Here is a 19,892-nt window from a genome sequence, read left to right as displayed (position 1 = left end):
ACTTTACGTTATACAGAAATGTAATGAAAATATCTAATTGTTTCCTTTGACACAAGAAGTATTCTATAACGTATAATCTATAAGGTATATGATAAACCAAAAACTGATGACAACAGAAAAATTTCTACCACAGAGAGAGAGAGAGAGAGAGAGAGAGAGAGAGAGAGAGAGAGACTTAATATAAATTTAGATCATTCGACAAAAAGTTTGTTTGTTTTTCTGTTATTAAACCTTGAGTGGCTGACACTATGAACTGGATAATTCCTGTTTTGGGTATTTCACAGGCTTGAAAATAGTGAATGCACATGTAAAAACATGACAAATACTGTGCTGAATGTCAATGAATGGAAATAATAACAGTAGGCTAACTTTTAATCATGAAAACAATGAACAATACTAATATAAAATATATAAGACATGAAGATGATATTTTGTAGAAATGATAGTTGAGAAAAAAGGAAAATAAGGAATAAAAATCTTGTGTCAACAACTTACATCACTAGTAAAACGTTTTGGTGACGTAGCGAGTGGAACTCAGTCAAAAGTGGAGAACCGACGATGGTTGAAGAATGTTATGTATTACTTTCTGTGTGATTTGAACATGTCTGCCAACATAGAAATACACTAAAATTTACCTTACATAAACATGAATAAGGACTAGAATCGCAATTGTTTCAGTTAGTGCCAGGGTAAGATGTGAGGATCCCTACGTCTCTAAGCTGGGGTGGTGTCAGGAGAGGTTTTATGTAATGCCTCAGGTAGGGGGGAATATCACCATTGGCTAGAGGGAATGGTGTGATTCTATATGGTAAAATAAAAACAGACTAAAATAACTATTATGCAATCAGAAATAAAGGCTAGAATCCCAAAGACTTCATTGGTTGGCTGAAGAAAGAAGGAGGCTAATGTCAGGGAGAAGATTTTTCAGCCAAATTCCCTGAGTATGAACTGTGATATACAACCATGTGCTATACTCTTTTGTAGGATATACAAGTTATACAAGTAACTTTAACCTCCATATGGCTTATATTTGTAAATGACGTATCCGGACATCATCGTCTGTATTACTAGGCCTGTTTTAATGTCAAACGACATCATCGTAGCGAAGGGATTAAGAACTGGTAACCCAGCACCACATGCTCAGCCATAGCCCCTGAAGACGCTACTGTACATGAAACACACTTGGGGCAAGCGTCATTCATGCAGTATGAGGGTACCTAAGGTCTTCAGTCCAATGGTTTCAGGCACCATCTGTAGCTGATAATCCTGTACCACACTTGATGACAAGAGGTTGACCTCAGATCCACAGTCAATAAGAGCATCAAACACCCCAGATGAAACCCCAGACATGGTCACTGGGACAACCATGAGTTGGACAGGAGTCAACTGTACCAGGTTTACTCTACAAAGGGTTTTCAGTACAACCTCAGTTTCTGCTTTATTCCTGGAGGCATCAGCAGGAGAAGCTTTCACCAATGTTGGGAACAATTCATCACTTGCCAGTCTTGAAAGAGTCATTGAATGCACAATGACCTTTTCTGGTTGAGGAGTAACCTTGAAAATCTCAATTTCTGAGGCTACCACCAGAATACTTGGGAGCAAGCTGCCTAGTGCACACAACAAATCGTGGTGATTGTCCAGAGATCAGATGAATGTTGCAGCCACCTCTACCAGCGGCGTTGCAGGCATCCCCCCACTGTTGGAGAAGTAGAAGAATCTCATGTCCTAACAAGAGTGGCTTCTTATGAGGAGCTGTACCATAGGACTGAAATGTCATGGCCCTATGGAGAAAGGAGTCCTGATTGGACTTCCTACATCGCTCAGCCACCCACTCGACTTCTTCCGATCTGAAAAGTGAGGAGCTATCTAGTATACAGTTCCTGAGCCTAGCCACCTCTACCTGGGAAACTTGTTGATAAAAACCTCTCAATTACAGAGTCCTTTTGCTTGAGTATGATGTTCACCCACAGGTTGACAACCTGGTGGGTGAGAAACTCGATGGTCCAGATACCCCACAGAAGGAATGTTTCCAACAACTTCCTCGTAGAATCCTTAGACCAATCCTCAGTTCTGACGAGGTGTCCCATGGATCCTAGCCATAGGTCAAGCCACGAAGTAGCTTGCAGGGCATACTTCACGACCTTCTCCATGTTTAGGACCCCAGACGCAGAAAAAGTGGGTGAGAGCCAAGAAAAACTCTCAAAAGAGACTCCTCTCAAAGGCCTCTATAGATGGATCTAGAAGTAAGGCTGGAAGTGGCTCGTCAGAAACCTCGTAATACTTCCTATACTGAACAAACAGCGGCGGAAGAAGTTTCGAAGAAGAGCATCCACAAAGAGAGCTGGAAGAGCCGGCGATGTAGGCAAAACGCCTTCTTCGTGGCACCCGCTAACCCCTTTGACCAGGGCAAAGCTTCACTGGCCTTGGAGGTCATTGGGTACCATAAACGTGGTCAAGGACAGTGTCCTTGCCCTCATGAGGAGCCATCATACAGTAAGCGAAACTGCTGATGGCCTTTATGCAGGCCAAGACCTGCCAGAGGATGTACTCCAACTCCCTCTGCTCTGCTTCCGTGTACCTAGGAATGGCGGCCCTAGGGAGATAGTCCTCCTCTTTGTAGTCCTGGTCATCATCCACCCATGAGCTCTCACCCATAGGAGCCCAGGGTGGGTCAAGGTTGTCAGCTGTTGAGGCCAAAGCAATGTCGCTTGCTGACATTCCTGATGCTACCTGAGTGGTACAACGTGATCTCTCCTGAAGCTGTTGTACCACTCTGGCCCTGGTGTATTTGGGGACTGTATTGGAATCCTCCTGGTGTATTTGGGGACTGTATTGGAATCCTCCTGGTGTATTTGGAGACTGTCTTGGAATCCTTACTTTCCCTCCAAGGTGGAAGGAACTCCTCCAAGAGTGATGGTCTGAAAGGCTCCTTCCATCAAGAAGAGACTTGTCCTTCTCTTGTTGAAGGAAATGCCGCGGGATGTTCTGTCTTCTTGGAGATGGGACGTAGCTCTGGAGGGACCACCTCGATCAGCGATGAATGAAAGCTGGAAAGATCTCCTGAGATCTCAAGCCCTGGCTTGAACGGAGGTGGAAGGTGTTTTCCAGAGGAGAAGTTGCGTTCCTCAGCTTCCTCTTCTTCTTAGTGGTGATTAACAGTGTCATCTGGACCTGAGAGAAGTCCTGTTGAATAGGACCACCACTCCCAGAGCTCCTTGCATCCTCTTGATGGGAGAGAGGAACATCTGAGGAGAAGGAGCATTGAAAGGGGCTGACTCGGAGACTCTCTGCCTCGAGTCAGTCGGAGAAGAAGAGCTGGAGGAGACTGACTTCTCCAATGTTTAGCTGCTGATTCTCATCTTAATTTGTTGGACAGAAACTTACGGTCTATTAAATTTCTTATTCCTGATTTAGATATTAATCTTTGGCACTGTCGTTCAATTAGTTCATTATGCATGTTGCACAAGATTTTTCATAACTCTGACCATCCTTTACATTCAGATCTCCCTGGACAATTCTATCCTGTTCGTAATACTAGGAAGGCAGTTAATTCTAATAGCCAGGCCTTCTCCATCATGAGGCTCAATACTACACAGTATTCAAGAAGTTTCATTCCAGCTGTTACCAAGTTGTGGAATGATCTTCCTAATCTGGTAATTGAATCAGTAGAAATTCAAAATTTCAAAGTTGGAGCAAATGTTTTCATGTTGACCAGGCTGACATTTGTCTTTTTATAGTTTATATATGACATATCTGTTTTTGACGTTGTTAATAGTTTATATAGGACCTATCTGTTTTGACGTCATTGTTTTTAGAATGATTTATTGTTAATTTATTCTCATCATTTATTTATTTCCTTATTTCCTTTCCTCACTGGGCTATTGGAGCCCTTGGGCTTATAGCATCTTGCTTTCCCAACTAGGGTTGTAGCTTGGCTAATAATAATATATAATAATAATAATAATAATAATAATAATAATAATAATAATAACAGTAAATGAACAATAAGTGTTCTGAAACGATAAATACTCTGAACGAACAAGGTAAAACGACAGTGGAGGTCCTGTAGAGAGTGAGGTTCTCCTGCTGTATGGGACCGGAAAAGCAGCCATCAAAGTAAAGTAAGTAAGTACCTGTTTCAACTTGACTCACTGCTTTTACCAAGACGTCAAATCCCGACGGTTGCTTCTCAAAAGCCGGAAGGGCAGGAGTCTTGCTGGGGAGGCTGAGAGATGGAAATCTGGAGATCGCCTCCAAGGAGATCTTGACTTCGACACCTGAAAGGAAGGGGAGTGAGGTCACTTACCTTGAACGATCTGCACTGACATGGCCTCTTGCTATGACCTGGAAGAATGAGCTGGAGAACCGGCAGCAGAATAGATATGGACCCTCGTGGACTCTGGATGCTTGGGAAGGGTACCACGTGGCTAAAGTTCACTGAAACTCCCCAAGAGATGTGATGAATCTCTGTATGAAGGTGACAATCACCGCGAGCTGAGGGCTGGGTTACTTGTCGAAGGTCTGGAAGGCTCGTCAATGTGGCATGGTGAGTATTCATGTGTAGGCAAATGGTCGAGTGTTGACTGCAAGTCATGAGCAAAAGAAGGAATTTTCTCTGGACTAGTATGATGATCACACGTTGATGGCAAGTAGAGCACTGGCGAACTCTTGTAGACAGAAGGAAGATCCTCGTCCCCGTGGCTATTAGGAACTGGGAGGTGATGGCGAACAGGAAAGAAGACTCTAGAAGAGGTGCGTCGATCACGAGCTGGCGAGCAGCGATCATGCCGTGAGTGACGATCAAGAGTTGGAGAGTGAAGATCCCGCATTGGCGAGTGATAATCACTAGTTGGCGAGTGATAATCACTAGTTGGCGAGTGACGATCACACGCTGGTGAACGTCTAGGGCAAGAGTGAGGTGAACGAGATGATCGTCAGTCCTTGGTATCATTGAAGTTCCGCCTCCTGATGAAGGAAGGCAGAGAACTTCTGGAAAGGCGGCGAGGACTGCGTTCCCTCGACAGGGTAGAAGGGTGAGGTGGCGAGGGAAACGGCGAAGGTCCTACGCAGAGGAATCACGCTTCATAGGGTAGTACATCTGAGGAGAGGCGGCACGACATCTGCAAGGTCTCTGCAACGGAGAAGCATCAGAGGAGAGCCTCACTTGCAGGCAAGAGAAGTGACCAACTGATGAAGCAGCAACATGCCTCAGACGTTTCCTAACAGCCCCCCCCCTACCCCCCTGCAGGCTGAGCTGACTCAGAAGGAGGAAGAGCGTAGTCTTCAGTGGCGACGAAGGATGAACATCACCGGCGGCTGGGTCACAAGAAATTCCAGGGGCGTGGACATCAACATTCCACAGTGTAGGAATGTCTACCTTTGAAAAAGTCGGAGTCCATTTCCTCTCGGCACCCAGTTGGAGAAGCTCCAACAAAACCTCCTTTGAAGGCAGACCGGCCACATCCAGCAAAGGACAAACCTCCACAAAATCAGAATAAGAAAAGGTTCTCTTCGGGGGAAGCGACGGCATTGCTTCTTTTGGGGAAACAGCACTGTCCCTTGAACCCCGGGGTTGCCCTGGTGTTAATTGGTCAACACTCCTGTTCAGCCATTCCCCAGAAGAGACAGATCGGGCGAGCTTCAGGAAGAGATCGGGGTGTCCCGGAATAAGTCTCTCTTAAGACTTATTGCGCCACCGCCCAAATCTTCCCCACTGGAAGGAAGACCACTCCAGGCATTCCTTGCAGGTGTTGTTCTGCGTACAATGCTGTCTTCGGCAGACCAGTCACAGCAGAGGAAATGAAGGTCCCGCAAGAGCGTCTTTCAGGTCCAAGACAAGTATGCATGATGGATGACAAAAAGAAAACAAGCACACCTGTAAAAAGAAAAAGTAAAAAGAAAGAATTAGACAAATGGCAAGTCAAATGAGCTGGAAAGCGGAGAGCGATAACGTCCGTTCTCGGGCGAGTCAAAAGCAAAAATGACGGGGCAACCCTAGTTTGGGCGAGTGGGGTAGTTGCCTACCCACCCTAACTAGCAGTAGGGTAGTTACTCTTTGCTAAAAGTCTTATGGCTAGTCTTCCGGCTTTGCCGAAAGTATAATCCCTATAAATAGCGGAAGGGTTTGCATTTAGTGTCGGAACAAATTTATATAGTACAGTATAAATTTCCAAAATTCTTTCTTCAACATATTTACCTAACATAATGTGCTTATTTGGATAGTATTCCAACATTCAGACCTACGAAAATATTAATGTACGTTTAGTCTATGTACTGTAATTCAGGTTTTCTATTTTTAATTTATAACACGTCTGTCTTATCTGATGGTCCAGCACCAAGTTAATCTGCAATATAATAGACGATCTAAAATACCTATCTTATCTATCTTACCGGATGAACTGTTCACTTTAAACTGTGGATCGTCCTCTAGCAACTTTCCCATAAGATCAAAGTATTCCCATTTCCTATTCCTTCTACCAGTTGCATTTATATTCTCCATGATGATTTTGTACCTGTTAAAGAGCATTGAAATTAAGTAAGAGTGACAAAAACAAAAGCTAAATAAATATCGAAACAGACTCCATACAGAATTAACAATATTTTTTGCAGGATGCTTATCGAACAGTATCTATACAAAGAAAAAACTAAGTATTATTATAAAAGTCATATGTTACTTTATGCACTACAGTATATGAAGAGCATCCAATAAACCTGCTAATAATACTTGTGCAGTACTGACATACAGTATCAATAGAGAATTTTAGCAGGATGCTCATGGAACAATATTCGTTAAGATGAGATTAAGTATTATAATAAAAGTCCTATGTTACTTTATGTGGCATATCAAGAGCATCCAATAAATCTGATTGTAATACTATTCTCGATCTCCAATAAGATACAATGAAAGATTAATGAACGCTGGATTAATATAATTTTCATCATACAGTGACGTAATCACATGAAATTCCTAAGTCTCCTTTCAAGACTCACAGGGTGTTTCCAAAGATTTACAGCATTCTTTACAGAGAGCACAGTTAAGTTCAAGAAGTTACACACCAAGGTGGGAAGACACTTAAGTGATTAAATACCATTCCATCTTGGTTCGGTGCATACCAAAGCTGTTCTAATACCCCCCAAAAAACCGTTCTACTATCTCCTTTCTCTACATCATCATCAGCTAGAGCAGAGCTTGCAAAAGCCCATGGAAATCAACTTGAAACTGTAAATGTCTGGACAATCTCTGAAGACTGTACCCTCCACCAATATAGAGCAAAAAATCTCCCTTCATTTAATAGCTTGCCTATATTTTCTACTAAAGCTGAAATTTCCACCGGTTCCGTCACCTTGCCCGGCACCCAGGCTGTTACAAGCATCAGCCCCGTGTCCCATGTGGGATGCAAGTCCCACACATCTTTCAATTCTCACTTCCTTGCATATAATGAGTGCTTGACCTACCCCACACATATCTCTCCGAAGTCAAGAGGCACAGCACAACCCAACTCTTGAGTTGTCTCAAACAAATCTTGCTCCCCTTATAGAAGCACAGCAGAATCCAACTCCTAAGTTGTGTGTCACACAAATCTTGCTCCCCTTCAAGAAGCACAGCACAGCCCAACTCTTGAGTTATATCTCAAACAAATCTTGCTCCCCTTCAAGAAGCACAACACACCTAAGCTCTTAAGTTATGTGTCACACAAATCTTGCTCCCCTTAAAGAAGCCAAGCACAACCCAACTCTTAAGTTATGTGTCACACAAATCTTGCTCCCCTTCAAGAAGCCAAGCACAACCCAACTTTCAAGTTATGTGTCACACAAACCTTGCTCCCCTTCAAGATAGCACAGCACAACCCTACTAGAGTTGTCTCAAACAAATCTTGCTCCCCTTCAAGATAGCACAGCACAACCCAACTATTAAGTTATGTGTCACACAAATCTTGCTCCCCTTCAAGAGGCACAGCACAACCCAACTCTTAAGTTATGTATCACACAAATCTTGCTCCCCTTCAAGAAGCACAGCAAAACCCAACTCTTAAATTATGTGTCACACAAATCTTGCTCACCTTCAAGAAGCAAAGCACAACTCAACTCTTAAGCTATGTCACACAAATCTTGCTCCCCTTCAAGAAGCACAGCACAACCCAACTGTTAAGGTATATGTCACACAAATTCCCCTTCAAGAAGCACAGAACAGCCCAACTTTTTAATCATGTCTCACACAAATCTTGCTCCCCTGGTGACAAGCACTTTTAGTAAACATGAAAATCCATTCTCAGGCAGCAAAACAAAGGTTTTCTCACACCTATAATGTTTGTGATTCCCAGCAGATCCTTCTGCTCATGATCGCTCAAGCAGCTTAAATTGTGACACAAAACTTGGCTTTTGTGATCCCTAAAGCTGTCTCCTAAACCTTCTTCCAGATGTACCCATGCTGCTTGACATGCACTCAACTCTAGTAGCCCAGTGATTTAGTGGTTACTTGATCTTCTGTGGTAACTTTAACTACTAATAGCTGCCCTGAGCTTTTTACAACTGCTACTAGAGTTACCCAAGATCTTGATAGCATTTACGGCTGATTCAGCTACTAGGTCCTTCAGTTCTTACGTATGCAAATGCTCTACTTCCTTACTAATGGGTCATGCTATATCTGCTAATATAACAGATATATACTGCCTGTCTTGTTTAGCACTCATTTAACTCCTACCTTATTAAAAATGCTTTCCTACTCATAAGATTTGACTCATTTTTTTGCAGCTAAGCATGCCAAACTTACCATTTTCCTGGCTCAACTTGTATGCCCAAAATAATTCTGAGACTCATGTATCTAGCTCATTTAACCCAATCAGTCCATCAGGCACCAGTCATTTGGCCCCATTGCACACCTCAGTCTCCAGACTTACCTAATACTTCAGATGATTTGAGATTTCTCACTAATAAAGGTAATTTATCATTGACATAAGCAAAGCTTATTATAACTTAGGCTATTTGTATTCATGATTTGACTGCTACCACTGCTCTTGATTCTCCTGCCAGAACTCTTTTGCTTTACAGTTGCTGATTCCTATATTTGCATGCACTCAACTCTATGCTTCTTTGAAACAGGCACTCCCCTCCTTCAGCATTGAAGCTCATAATCATATATGTACACCTAAGAAACCACCAATTTGTAAAAAACTTTGAAATCTACAACTATTTCCATTGCCAACACACAGAGATTTGACATGAATCTAGAATTGATACTTGTTATGAGTGATGAGAAAGAGATCCCCATACTTCAGCTGGGTAAAAGTTTCTTCAAAGAAACCTATAGACTGATCTGCAACACTATCAACTTATGACAGATAGTGTACACCCATTTTTGACAAGCTCTAGGATACCCATCAGTTTTTTCCTACCAGACACTTTCTTGATGCTTTTATAAGTGGACTAGGGGCTTCACTTACTTAAACTATATTGCTGTTGTCTGAAATTGATGTAATTGCCAGGAACATATCTTCAACTCTGCCAAGACCATCAATCCTCCTGACAACTGACTCAAATGAGATTTGTAAGAGATATTAATAATACCCAATTTAATGGGAGTGGGGTCATGAAGATGACCATTAAACTCTTAGAATTCACTTCCAAGAATTCTAAATATTTGGCCGGAACAACAAGACTAGTGGTATCCTTAGGGTGTACCTCTATTATTAATATCCAAATCCTGATATCATCTATGATTTAAAAAAAAAAAACTTTGTTTCAAGAGGCCTCTCACATGCTCGCATCCTCTGAATTTTAGAATTTAAGCATATCCTATCTGAAAGAGCAACATTCATTCCTAGACACAATGAGAAAGAGGTGATGAATAGGCTGAATACAACAGCAACAACGGCGGCTATGAAGTTGATGGATGGAACACTTGCTCATCATTCAAGGGAATTGTGGTTGCCAGGGCTATCTACATGTGCCCTATTCCCTTCTTTATTTCAATGTTAATACCGGATATGTTCTTAAGGCTCCTGGAACACTAGAAGGAGATCTTACAAAATAACACCAACCAGACCCTCTACCTCTAATTTTCATACTGTAAGAGGAAAAAATGTTTTACCCAAATTCACAATACAGCAACTACAAGAAACCTTCAGCTACAATTCAAAGCATTATTCAGTTGGGAAATATCTCCATGAGTTTAGTCCCATTGCCAAGAAATAAAAATGAATTTGTAGTTACAGTGATACCTCTACATACGATCTTAATTCGTTCCGTGAGCTGCTTCGTATGTTAAAACGATCGTATGTTGGAGCAAATATTCCCATAAGAATACAATGTCATTTGTTTAATTCGTTCCTCAGCCTAAAAACCCATGATAACTCCTTAATAAATTGCTACACATAATTACACACAACATTAATACAATTGAATAATACAGAAATATCTAAAAAAGAATAATAAAAAAATAATAAATAAAAAAGAGGTTTTTATTGACACTTTACCTTAGAGACAGGCTAGCGCAGGTGTAGGAATTGCTACGCAGGAGGAGACGGAAGATCAGCAAGGAGGTAGAGACGGTGACTGCGATAACGTACCGTAACTTACTCTAACTTACACTACGTGAACTCTAACCTAACTTAGCTTATTTTCTTTTTCATTTTTATATTTTATATTTTTTCTACATTTTTTTTTCTTTTCTATTTTTAATTTGCATCACTTTCACTCGATTCGGTCTTACTTTTCTTTGCTTCACTTTCTTTCTCTTCATCATGATCACTAGACCGCTTCGTCGATATTTTAAAGAAACTATCGAGAGAAAGTTGCTTGGTACGGCTTTTGAGAATTTTTCTAAAATGTGTTAAACAAACATCATCGAACTGCGCAACTACACGGCAAACCTGAAGTTTCTGTGGGTGATGCTTATCGATGAAATCAACCATGTGTTGATGATATGCCAGCATCTGTTTTATTTCAGCCGAACCTAAGATGTGACCTACCTCCTCGATCTCCTCCGACTCACTCAACTGCGCTTGGAACTCATCATGCTGCATGGTTTGCAGCTCCTTGAGTTCCTCGGTGGTGAGCTCTTCATGATGCTCATCGACGAGTTCGGTGATGTCATCTTCATTGACCTCCAGACCCATGGACTTGCCAAGGGACACAACCTCTTCGGCGTCTTCCTCGACGGCAAGCACAGGTCTAGGCTCGGGGCCAAAACCTACGAAATCTCTGGGAGCAACAGCATCAGGCAAAAGCTTCTTTCAATCTGAATTCAGTGTCCGACGAGTTACTCCATCCCAAGCCTGATCTATGATATTTAAGCAGTGCACGATATTAAAATGGCTCCTCCAAAATTCATGCAAAGTTAAGTTGGTGCTTTGCGTGACATTAAAGCACTGCTTAAATAAGTGTTTTGTGTAGAGCTTCTTGAAATTAAAGATAACTTGCTGGTCCATGGGCTGGAGGATAGGGGTGGTATTCGGTGGAAGATACAACACTTTGATAAATTTGTATTCGTCGATGATATCATCTTCGAGTCATGGGGGGTGAGCGGGTGCATTATCCAAAAAAAGCAAGCACTTCAAAGGCAAATTCCTCTCCTGAAGGTACTTCTTGACAGCAGGGCTGAAAACTAAGTTTACCCATTCCACAAATATATGCCTAGTAACCCAAGCCTTAGAATTAGAACGCCATAGAACATGCAACAGGTCTTTATTAATTCTATGTGCTTTAAATGCCCTAGGGTTTTCGGAATGGTAAACTAACAACGGCTTTATTTTGCAGTCCCCGCTGGCGTTGGCACAAAGCGCAAGAGTCAACCGATCCTTCATAGGCTTATATCCAGGCATTTTCTTCTCTTCGGCGGTAATGTAGGTTCGACTAGGCATCTTTTTCCAAAACAGACCGGTTTCATCACAGTTGAAAACCTGCTGCTCTACGTAGCCTTCCTCCTCCACGATCTTTTCAAACTTTTTAACAAAATCATTAGCAGCCTTGGTGTCCGAACATGAAGCCTCTCCATGCCGAACAACTGAATGAATCCCGGTCCGTTTCCTAAGTTTCTCGAACCAACCTCGAGACGCCTTGAATTCCTCCGTCATAGGATCGGTTGAATTCTCCCCCGCGTCACCCCCAGAGCCCACCGCCTTCAAGTCACAATAGATAGCGCTGGCCTTCTCACAAATGATCGTTTCAGTGATCGTATCGCCAACAATCTCCTTGTCCTTTATCCGGATCAACAAAAGGCGTCCCATCTCTTCCAGAGTAGGGCTACGACGCTTAGAAATAATGGTGATCCCCTTCGATGGTTTGACTGCTTTAATGGCTGCCTTCTGTTTTATGATCGTCGAGATCATAGACATATTCCGGACATATTGTTTAGCCAGATCGCTAACACGCACACCTCGCTCATGTTTTTTCATCATTTCTTGTTTTAGTTCTAATGAAAGCATTGACTTCTTCCTTTTCTCACCACTACTAATTCCTGAACTGAAACTAAGCTTTTTAGGACCTATGATTATACATAAAATGAAAAATGAAACATGAAAAAAGGAAGATAAAAAACACTGTTATTAACAGAGCGAATAGAGAACAACCACACGATGCGCACGAGATGAGAGGACTGATCAAGGCGATGCTCGATTGGTGTCCCTCTGATGTGCTGCTGTCTACCGGCGTAAAAAAGAAACTGCGATCGACTCTTCGAGAAAATTCTACGCGTATGATCTACGTCGTATGTTGGAGCAAGACTTCGGGTGTCGAGACGCAAATTTGATAGAATTTTACTTCGGATGTTGAAAAATTCGTATGTAAAGACAATCATATGTAGAGGTTCCACTGTAGTTGAAATTTTGATAGTGTTACCTTCTACAATTTTTGGACAAACTTTTATTTGCTCTAGACCATATCCAGTTACGATATCTACAAGATAGGCTCAACAGAAAACAAAAGCCTTTCACTAGACACCAACCAATACCTCAAGCTAAAGCTTTTCTTGATAGAAACTATACCATCAGTTTCTTCATCAAAAAAGATTATTTTTTAGCATTCATACACCAGAAACTTTTATACCTCCAAGGCTCATTGCATTAGTCTTCCAGGAAATTATTCTGGTACTCATAAACAGCCTAGCAGCTCTACAATCATCCATCAATATTCTACTCCCAGTTTCTGCCAAGGACCATAGATACACGTCAGATTGCTGAGATATCCCAACAAATGGCTGGTAATGGCTCACTTAGCCCTAAAATACATGTCAGTAATTTGACAGTCACCAACTATAATATGTTAAATTTATATCCATCAAAAAGAGCATCCACTGAGTAATGGGCACAAATGAATAAATATATAAATTAATGGTCTGTAAACCAAGTTTGAATTTCCTATAGATTTTTCTTTTCATGGATAAATATTAGATATCCAGTGTCATATTTCAATAAAACGGATTTTGACGTAGGAAAAATCTATTTTTGGGTGGGATAGCCATGTCGTCCTGATGGAAGTTCCTTTAGGCAGCTTCCTACAATATAATATTTCTGCGAGTGATATTACTAGAGAATTACCGTCAGGTATCACAGGGTTCTAACCCCCAGAACGACTATCCTAAGATATCGTGTATAATCAGGCACATATCCATAAATAACCACAGATATCTGCACACCAAACAGACTTAACCGAGTCTAGGAATCTAAGGAGGAGGATAGGTGAGGAGCCGTTACATATCCTCTCCCTTCATAGTACTACTCGTCCTTGATAAACTAATTCTACTTTTCGCAGCTTACCTACGCATTTGTTTCTTTGTCAAGAGTGCCTTTTCTCATCTTTTTGGAGTTATTTCCTCGCATGATGGCCTCCCTTTAGTCGTCAAAGTTGTGCAACCTCCTCTTTCACAGTTTGATTTAGCTGTAACTGCTTTTGATCCCTTCGCCCTACTATACAGAACAACTAGGAGCAGAGTTGTCTATAATGTAATAGAACATTTTGGATACCTGAATCTCTTTATATTACAGTAAGAGTTTCAAGAAACTCAAAATTTCATACTATATATGAAGAAAAAACATCACTATTTCTATTACAAATAAATACAATAAAATTAGCGAGTCCTCATGGTCAGAGAGAGAGAGAGAGAAAGAATCAGACAACTATTACGAATTCCAGCAATAGACTGACCTACCTGGCTACGGCTCACCTCAAATAGGTTATGATTCTATCAAAATAATTTCACCTTGCAGTTAAATGTTTGTAATATTCATACATGTACAGTATATATCAAAACATTCTTCTGTATGTTATATGTATATATTATATATATATATATATATATATATATATATATATATATATATATATATATATATATATATATATATATATATATATAATATATATATATATAGAGAGAGAGAGAGAGAGAGAGAGAGAGAGAGAGAGAGAGAGAGAGAGAGAAAGAGAGATGATTCTGGCTGTGCTAGTGTGTGGACGTGTTGTGTTGAGCTCTGTCATACAAGGCCTGAGTCGTGTCTTAGCTTTGTGTTTCTCGCTTAGAATATCATTGAAAAGATATTAGTTAGTCTTATGGAGAAACCGAAGTGATAAGAAACAGTAAACTGTCTGCCTCATATGTAATAACACGAAGGGAAAACAGAAAAAAATGGATAGTATGTGAATGTAATGGACTCCACCCTAAGAAATGTGTGCATATAATGACAGCCATCGGTGAGAATGAACGGAATAACCTAGACTGGTTATGCCCACACTGCGTACGTGAAGCCAGACAAAAAAATTTAGTAATATCAAAATTAAAGGAAGATGTAAACGTGAGAGATCTGGCCCTGAATGAACAAGATGCGAAAAGACGCAGCAAATTCCACCCAGAACACCGACCTCACTGAGAAAGTTGAAATCCTTGCCAAGAATATGGAATTATTATCATTATTATTATTATTATTATTATTATTACTATCATTATTATTTGCCAAGATACAACCCTAGTTGGAAAAGCACAATGCTATAAGGCCAGGGGCCCCAACAGGATAAACAGCCCAGTGAGAAAAGGAAACAAAGAAAAATAAAATATTTTAGGAATATTTTAAGAACAGTAACAACATTGAAATAAATATTTCATATATAAACTATAAAAACTTTAATCAAACAAGAGGAAGAGAAATTAGATAGAATAGTGTGCCTGAGTGTACCCTCAAGCACGAGAACTCTAACCCAAGACGGTAGAAGACCATGGTACAGAGGCTATGGTACTACCAAAGAATAGAGAACAATGGTTTAATTTTGGAGTGTCCTTCTCCTAGAAGAGCTGCTTACCATAGCTAAAGAGTCTCTTCTACCCTTATCAAGAGGAAAGAAGTCACTGAACAATTACAGTGTACTAGTTAACCCCTTGGGTGAAGAAGAATTATTTGGTAATCTCAGTATTGTCAAGTGTATGAGAATAGAGGAGAATCTCTAAAGAATAGGCCAGACTATTCGGTGTATGTGTAGGCAAAGGGAAAGAACCGTAACCAGAGAGAAGGATACACTGTAGTACTGTCTGACCAGTCAAAGGACCTCATAACTCTCTAGTGGTAGTATCTCAACGAGCAGCAACACTTCAAACATTGATAGACCCAAAACTGGTAAACTGACATTTGCTGACAAAGTTAAGGAAAAAAATCTGTTGATAATTAAATCAACTAATACAACAACTAAAATTACTCAAAGAAAATGTGAGGTTGAACAAGCACTTAAGGACATTCCTATACTTAACACGAGGTCAACTACGAATGGAAATGTTGTTGTAAACTTTGCAAACAATATGATCAGAGATGAGGCGGCAAACAAAATTCAGACATTGGTGGCTGACACTGAAACAAGAAAAATAGGAAAACTAAAACCAAATATAATGATATGCAATGTATACAATGATGAAGATGATGTAGTAAATGCTTTGATTCTCAAGAAATAGCTGCCTAGACCAAATCCAAAATATAGAAGATAAGATAAGTGTAGTCCTGAAAAATGCCTCGGGGGGGACCACCCACTATGTGCTGAAATGTGATCTTGAAGTTCGGAGGGCTATTCATGATAATGGGGACAAAGTTTCGTTACAATGGGGTATCTATAACATACGTGATAGGTACCATGTAATCACCTGCTACCATTGTCAGAGGCATGGACATTTTGAAAAGGATTGCAAGTCTAAGAATGAAGATAAAGTTTGCGGGAAATGTTCAGGGAGACACTCCACCAGGGAGTGTAATTCGCAAGTGTCAAAGTGTATAAACTGCACAAAGTTAAACAGACCAAGTGACCACACAGTAAATTCTAGAGACTGCAAAGCTTATGACTTGGAATTGAAAAGACTAGCGGAAAATACTGATCATGGTTACCAGGGATGTCATAAACTGTGGCTACGTAAATATACAATCAGTGAGTAATAAGACTGTTCAAATTCGAGAATTGATAAACGAGAAATATTTGGATATGCTAGCATTATCTGAAATATGGTTAAATAACTTGGACAAGACAAAGATCATTAAAATGACTCCCCCCATACATGCCTTCTTTCACATACCGAGAGAAGGTAGGTCTGGTGGGAGTGTCAGACTCTTTATTCATAAAAGTTACTCAAATCTCAAAACGTTGAAAAGAATTTGTATAACAACCTTTGAATATATGGAAATAAAATTTACGCCAAAAAATAGAAGAATATCCTTTGTAACAATCTACAAACCTCCTAGAACAAAAACTAGTATCTTTTTTGAAGAATTCGGTGCTCTAAGATGATTATCATGGAGAAAAACGAATTAGTTATCTGTTGAAACTTCAATTTTTGGAAGGATGACGCATCAAATCCCGACGCTTCGGCATTTAATGAGTTACTAGAATCCTATCGACTAGTGAATAATGTTGACTGTACAACTACTTTAACTGGGCATACGTTAGATTTAGTTCTAAGTGATGACATGAATAAAATTGTATCTGATATAAAAGTCAAAGATAAATGTACACAAACTTATCACGTTTGGTCTACCTCTACAGAAACATGCATTAGTAAAGAAAATAATCTTTAGACATATAAAATTTTTCTCCTACCGTATTTATTGAAGTTACAAAGAAAATAAACGATGCTATCTACATTCCCTGTGATCATGATGACCAACGTCTGCTAAGTGTGCTAACTGTCTCATGACCACTTACAATAAAGTGAGTTAAAGTGAATATGATACCATGTGCCCACCGATGGAAAAGACTATAACAGTAAAAGACTAATCTCCTTGGTTTGATGGAGAGACTTTGGTAAAAAAATGAGGGAAAAAAGACATAAAGAAAGAAAGTGGAATAGGTTAAAAACTGAAAGTACTTGGGTAGAATATAAAACTGCTGCTTGTCAATATAACTACCTACTAAGAAGGAAAACAAGTGAATACTACAAGAGAAAGATCCTCGAAGCAGCAACAGACATAAATAAGTTTTATCGTCTCCTGAATGGTATAATGGGAAATGTAAAAGAAAAGAAGCTACCTCATGGATATATTGACCAGGAACTAGCAAATAATTTTCTAGTATTCTTTAAAAACAAAATTGAAAATATAACCAGGTCATTTGTAAATACTCAACATCAGATTAATGATACACTAGGCACACAGACAAAATTAATACGATTTAACAACATAACACAAGATGACATCACCAGAATTATCGAGCAAAGAAAACAAAGTGTGGGATCGATCCTATGCCAATATCTGAAGTAATTGGAGAGAGAAACTTTTCTAGTCTAGCCGAAATAGTAATGAGAATAGCAAATGCAAGCATTGATGAATGTAGGTTTCCTTAATCTGAGATAATGGCTATAGTCACACCAGTTCTGAAAAATGCACTGGACTACCAGGAATTAAGCTCATATAGACCTATTTCAAATCTATCCTTTGTCTCAAAAGTGCTTGAATATGTAATTCTTGAATAACTAGTTAGTCACTTAAAAGTAATAGAAGCTTTGCCTGATAACCAATCTGCTTACAGAAAACTATACTCTATGGAGACAGCCATCTGCTCTATTGTAAATATGCTAGAAATGATGAATGAAAATAAATGTGGTCTCTTAATACTGCTCGATCTCAGTGCTGCTTTTGATACGGTTGTGCATGAACTGCTACTAAATGATCCACGGTCCATCGGCGTTGAAGATAAAGCCTTCGAATACCTAAAAGACTACTTAGTTGGTAGAAATTACTGTGTACAAATTGGAAACGCTCATTCATCATATGAACCCTTAGACAGAGGGGTACCCCCAGGGTAGTGTACTTGGCCCAATCTTATTATGCATCTATACTATTGGTCTATCGAAAATGCTACAAAGGCATGGCGTGAAGTTCAAACTATTTGCAGATGACACAATTTTACTTCTCCATAAATGATATACATGACACTACTGAAACTCTAAACCGAATCCTTGATAGTGTTAGAGAATGGATGACATTTAAACAACTAAAATTAAATAAGGACAAAACTGAATTCGTGGTGGTGGGTAAGAGAAACAGCACAAGAAACTTGGGTGATATTCAAATAAACATAAATAATGACTCGGTGCCGATATCTAGTAAAGTTCGAGAACTAGGTGTGTTTCTTGACTGTAACCTGTCTCTAAATGCCCAAATAAATAATGTAATAAAAACTGCTAGTTATCATCTAAGAAATATTGCGTTTATAAAAAAAGTACCTGGACGAAAATTTTGTAAAGAAACTTGTGATAAACTGTGTTATTACCAGGATTGACTACTGCAACTCTATCTATTACAATTTACCAACAGTGCAACTTAAGAAATTACAAAACATAATAAACAGAGGAGCAAGACTGATAAAAGGTGTTCCACCTAGAGAAAGGATCATCCTTATACTAATTGATTTACACTGGCTGCCGATTAAAGCGAGAACTGAATTTAAAATATGTTCAATAACCCGCAAGTTATCAGAACTGGACATCCAAAATACTTAAGAGAATTACTACATATTGCACCGCCAACAAATCGTGTCGACACGAGAATAGTTACAGATGGCTTCAAACTGTTGGAACCTAGATATATGTCTACTTTAGGCTCTAAAGCCTTTAAATATGCGACCCCGAGACCATATAATGAGCTCCCACGAAACATTCGAAAGATGGAAGACATTAAGGATTTCAAGAGGAAACTGAAGACTTTCCTATAAAAAAAATCATACAATATGTGATCTGAAACAATATATACTCTGAACGAACGAGGTAAAACGACAGAGGAGGTCCTGTAGAAGAGTACGGTTCTCCTTCTGTATGGGACCAGAAAAGCAGCCATCAAAGTAAAGTAAAGTAAGTAAAGAGAGATATCAAACATTTTAAATCTATGAATCACATGACCAACTAATAATTAATAATAATTCTAAAAGTTATTGTGTGAAAACTCTACAGTATTATGGTAATATACTGTACATATGTACATATTTAATGTTTCTTATCAAAAGTTTTGTATAAGTCATGAAATTATATCAACATTATTCGGTTAATTATAAATGCGAATATTCTCAATAGCGGCACCTTGAGATCAGCAGATAACAAAAATGATTAAATGAAAGTCAATTAACATTACAACCTATGATTTAGTAAAGACTTCTTTCATAACATATACGTTATGCTGTCTACTAAAACTACAGATCAGCCAACTAAACCGAATGCCGTATTTTCAGTCCAGGCTATTATCAAAAATAGATTTCATCATCATCATCACCTCCTCCCACGCCCATTGACGCAAAGGGCCTTGATCAGATTTTGACAGTCCTCTCTATCTTGAGATTTAAATCAATACTTCTCCATTCATCATCTCCTACTTCCCGCACCATAGTCCTCAGCCAGGTAGGCCTGGGTCTTCCAAGTCTCCTAGTGCCATTTTGATAAATAA

General features: G+C 39.6%; 1 protein-coding gene across 10 annotated transcripts in view; it reads right to left on the bottom strand.

The window, feature by feature from the left end:
• LOC137638420 (uncharacterized) overlaps positions 1-19,892 on the bottom strand; it is a 547,169-nt gene that overhangs the window by 281,069 nt on the left and 246,208 nt on the right. For all 10 annotated transcript variants that reach the window (XM_068370479.1, XM_068370478.1, XM_068370475.1 and 7 more), the window contains one exon: positions 6,391-6,512. In XM_068370479.1, coding sequence (XP_068226580.1) covers positions 6,391-6,512 — 122 coding nt within the window. The remainder of the gene's footprint in view (positions 1-6,390; positions 6,513-19,892) is intronic.

This window comes from Palaemon carinicauda, chromosome 3, assembly GCF_036898095.1.
Source record: "Palaemon carinicauda isolate YSFRI2023 chromosome 3, ASM3689809v2, whole genome shotgun sequence".
Lineage (NCBI taxonomy): Eukaryota > Metazoa > Arthropoda > Malacostraca > Decapoda > Palaemonidae > Palaemon > Palaemon carinicauda.
The sequence above is the reverse complement of the archived record's forward strand: the minus strand, read 5'-3'. Positions and strand labels throughout refer to the sequence as shown.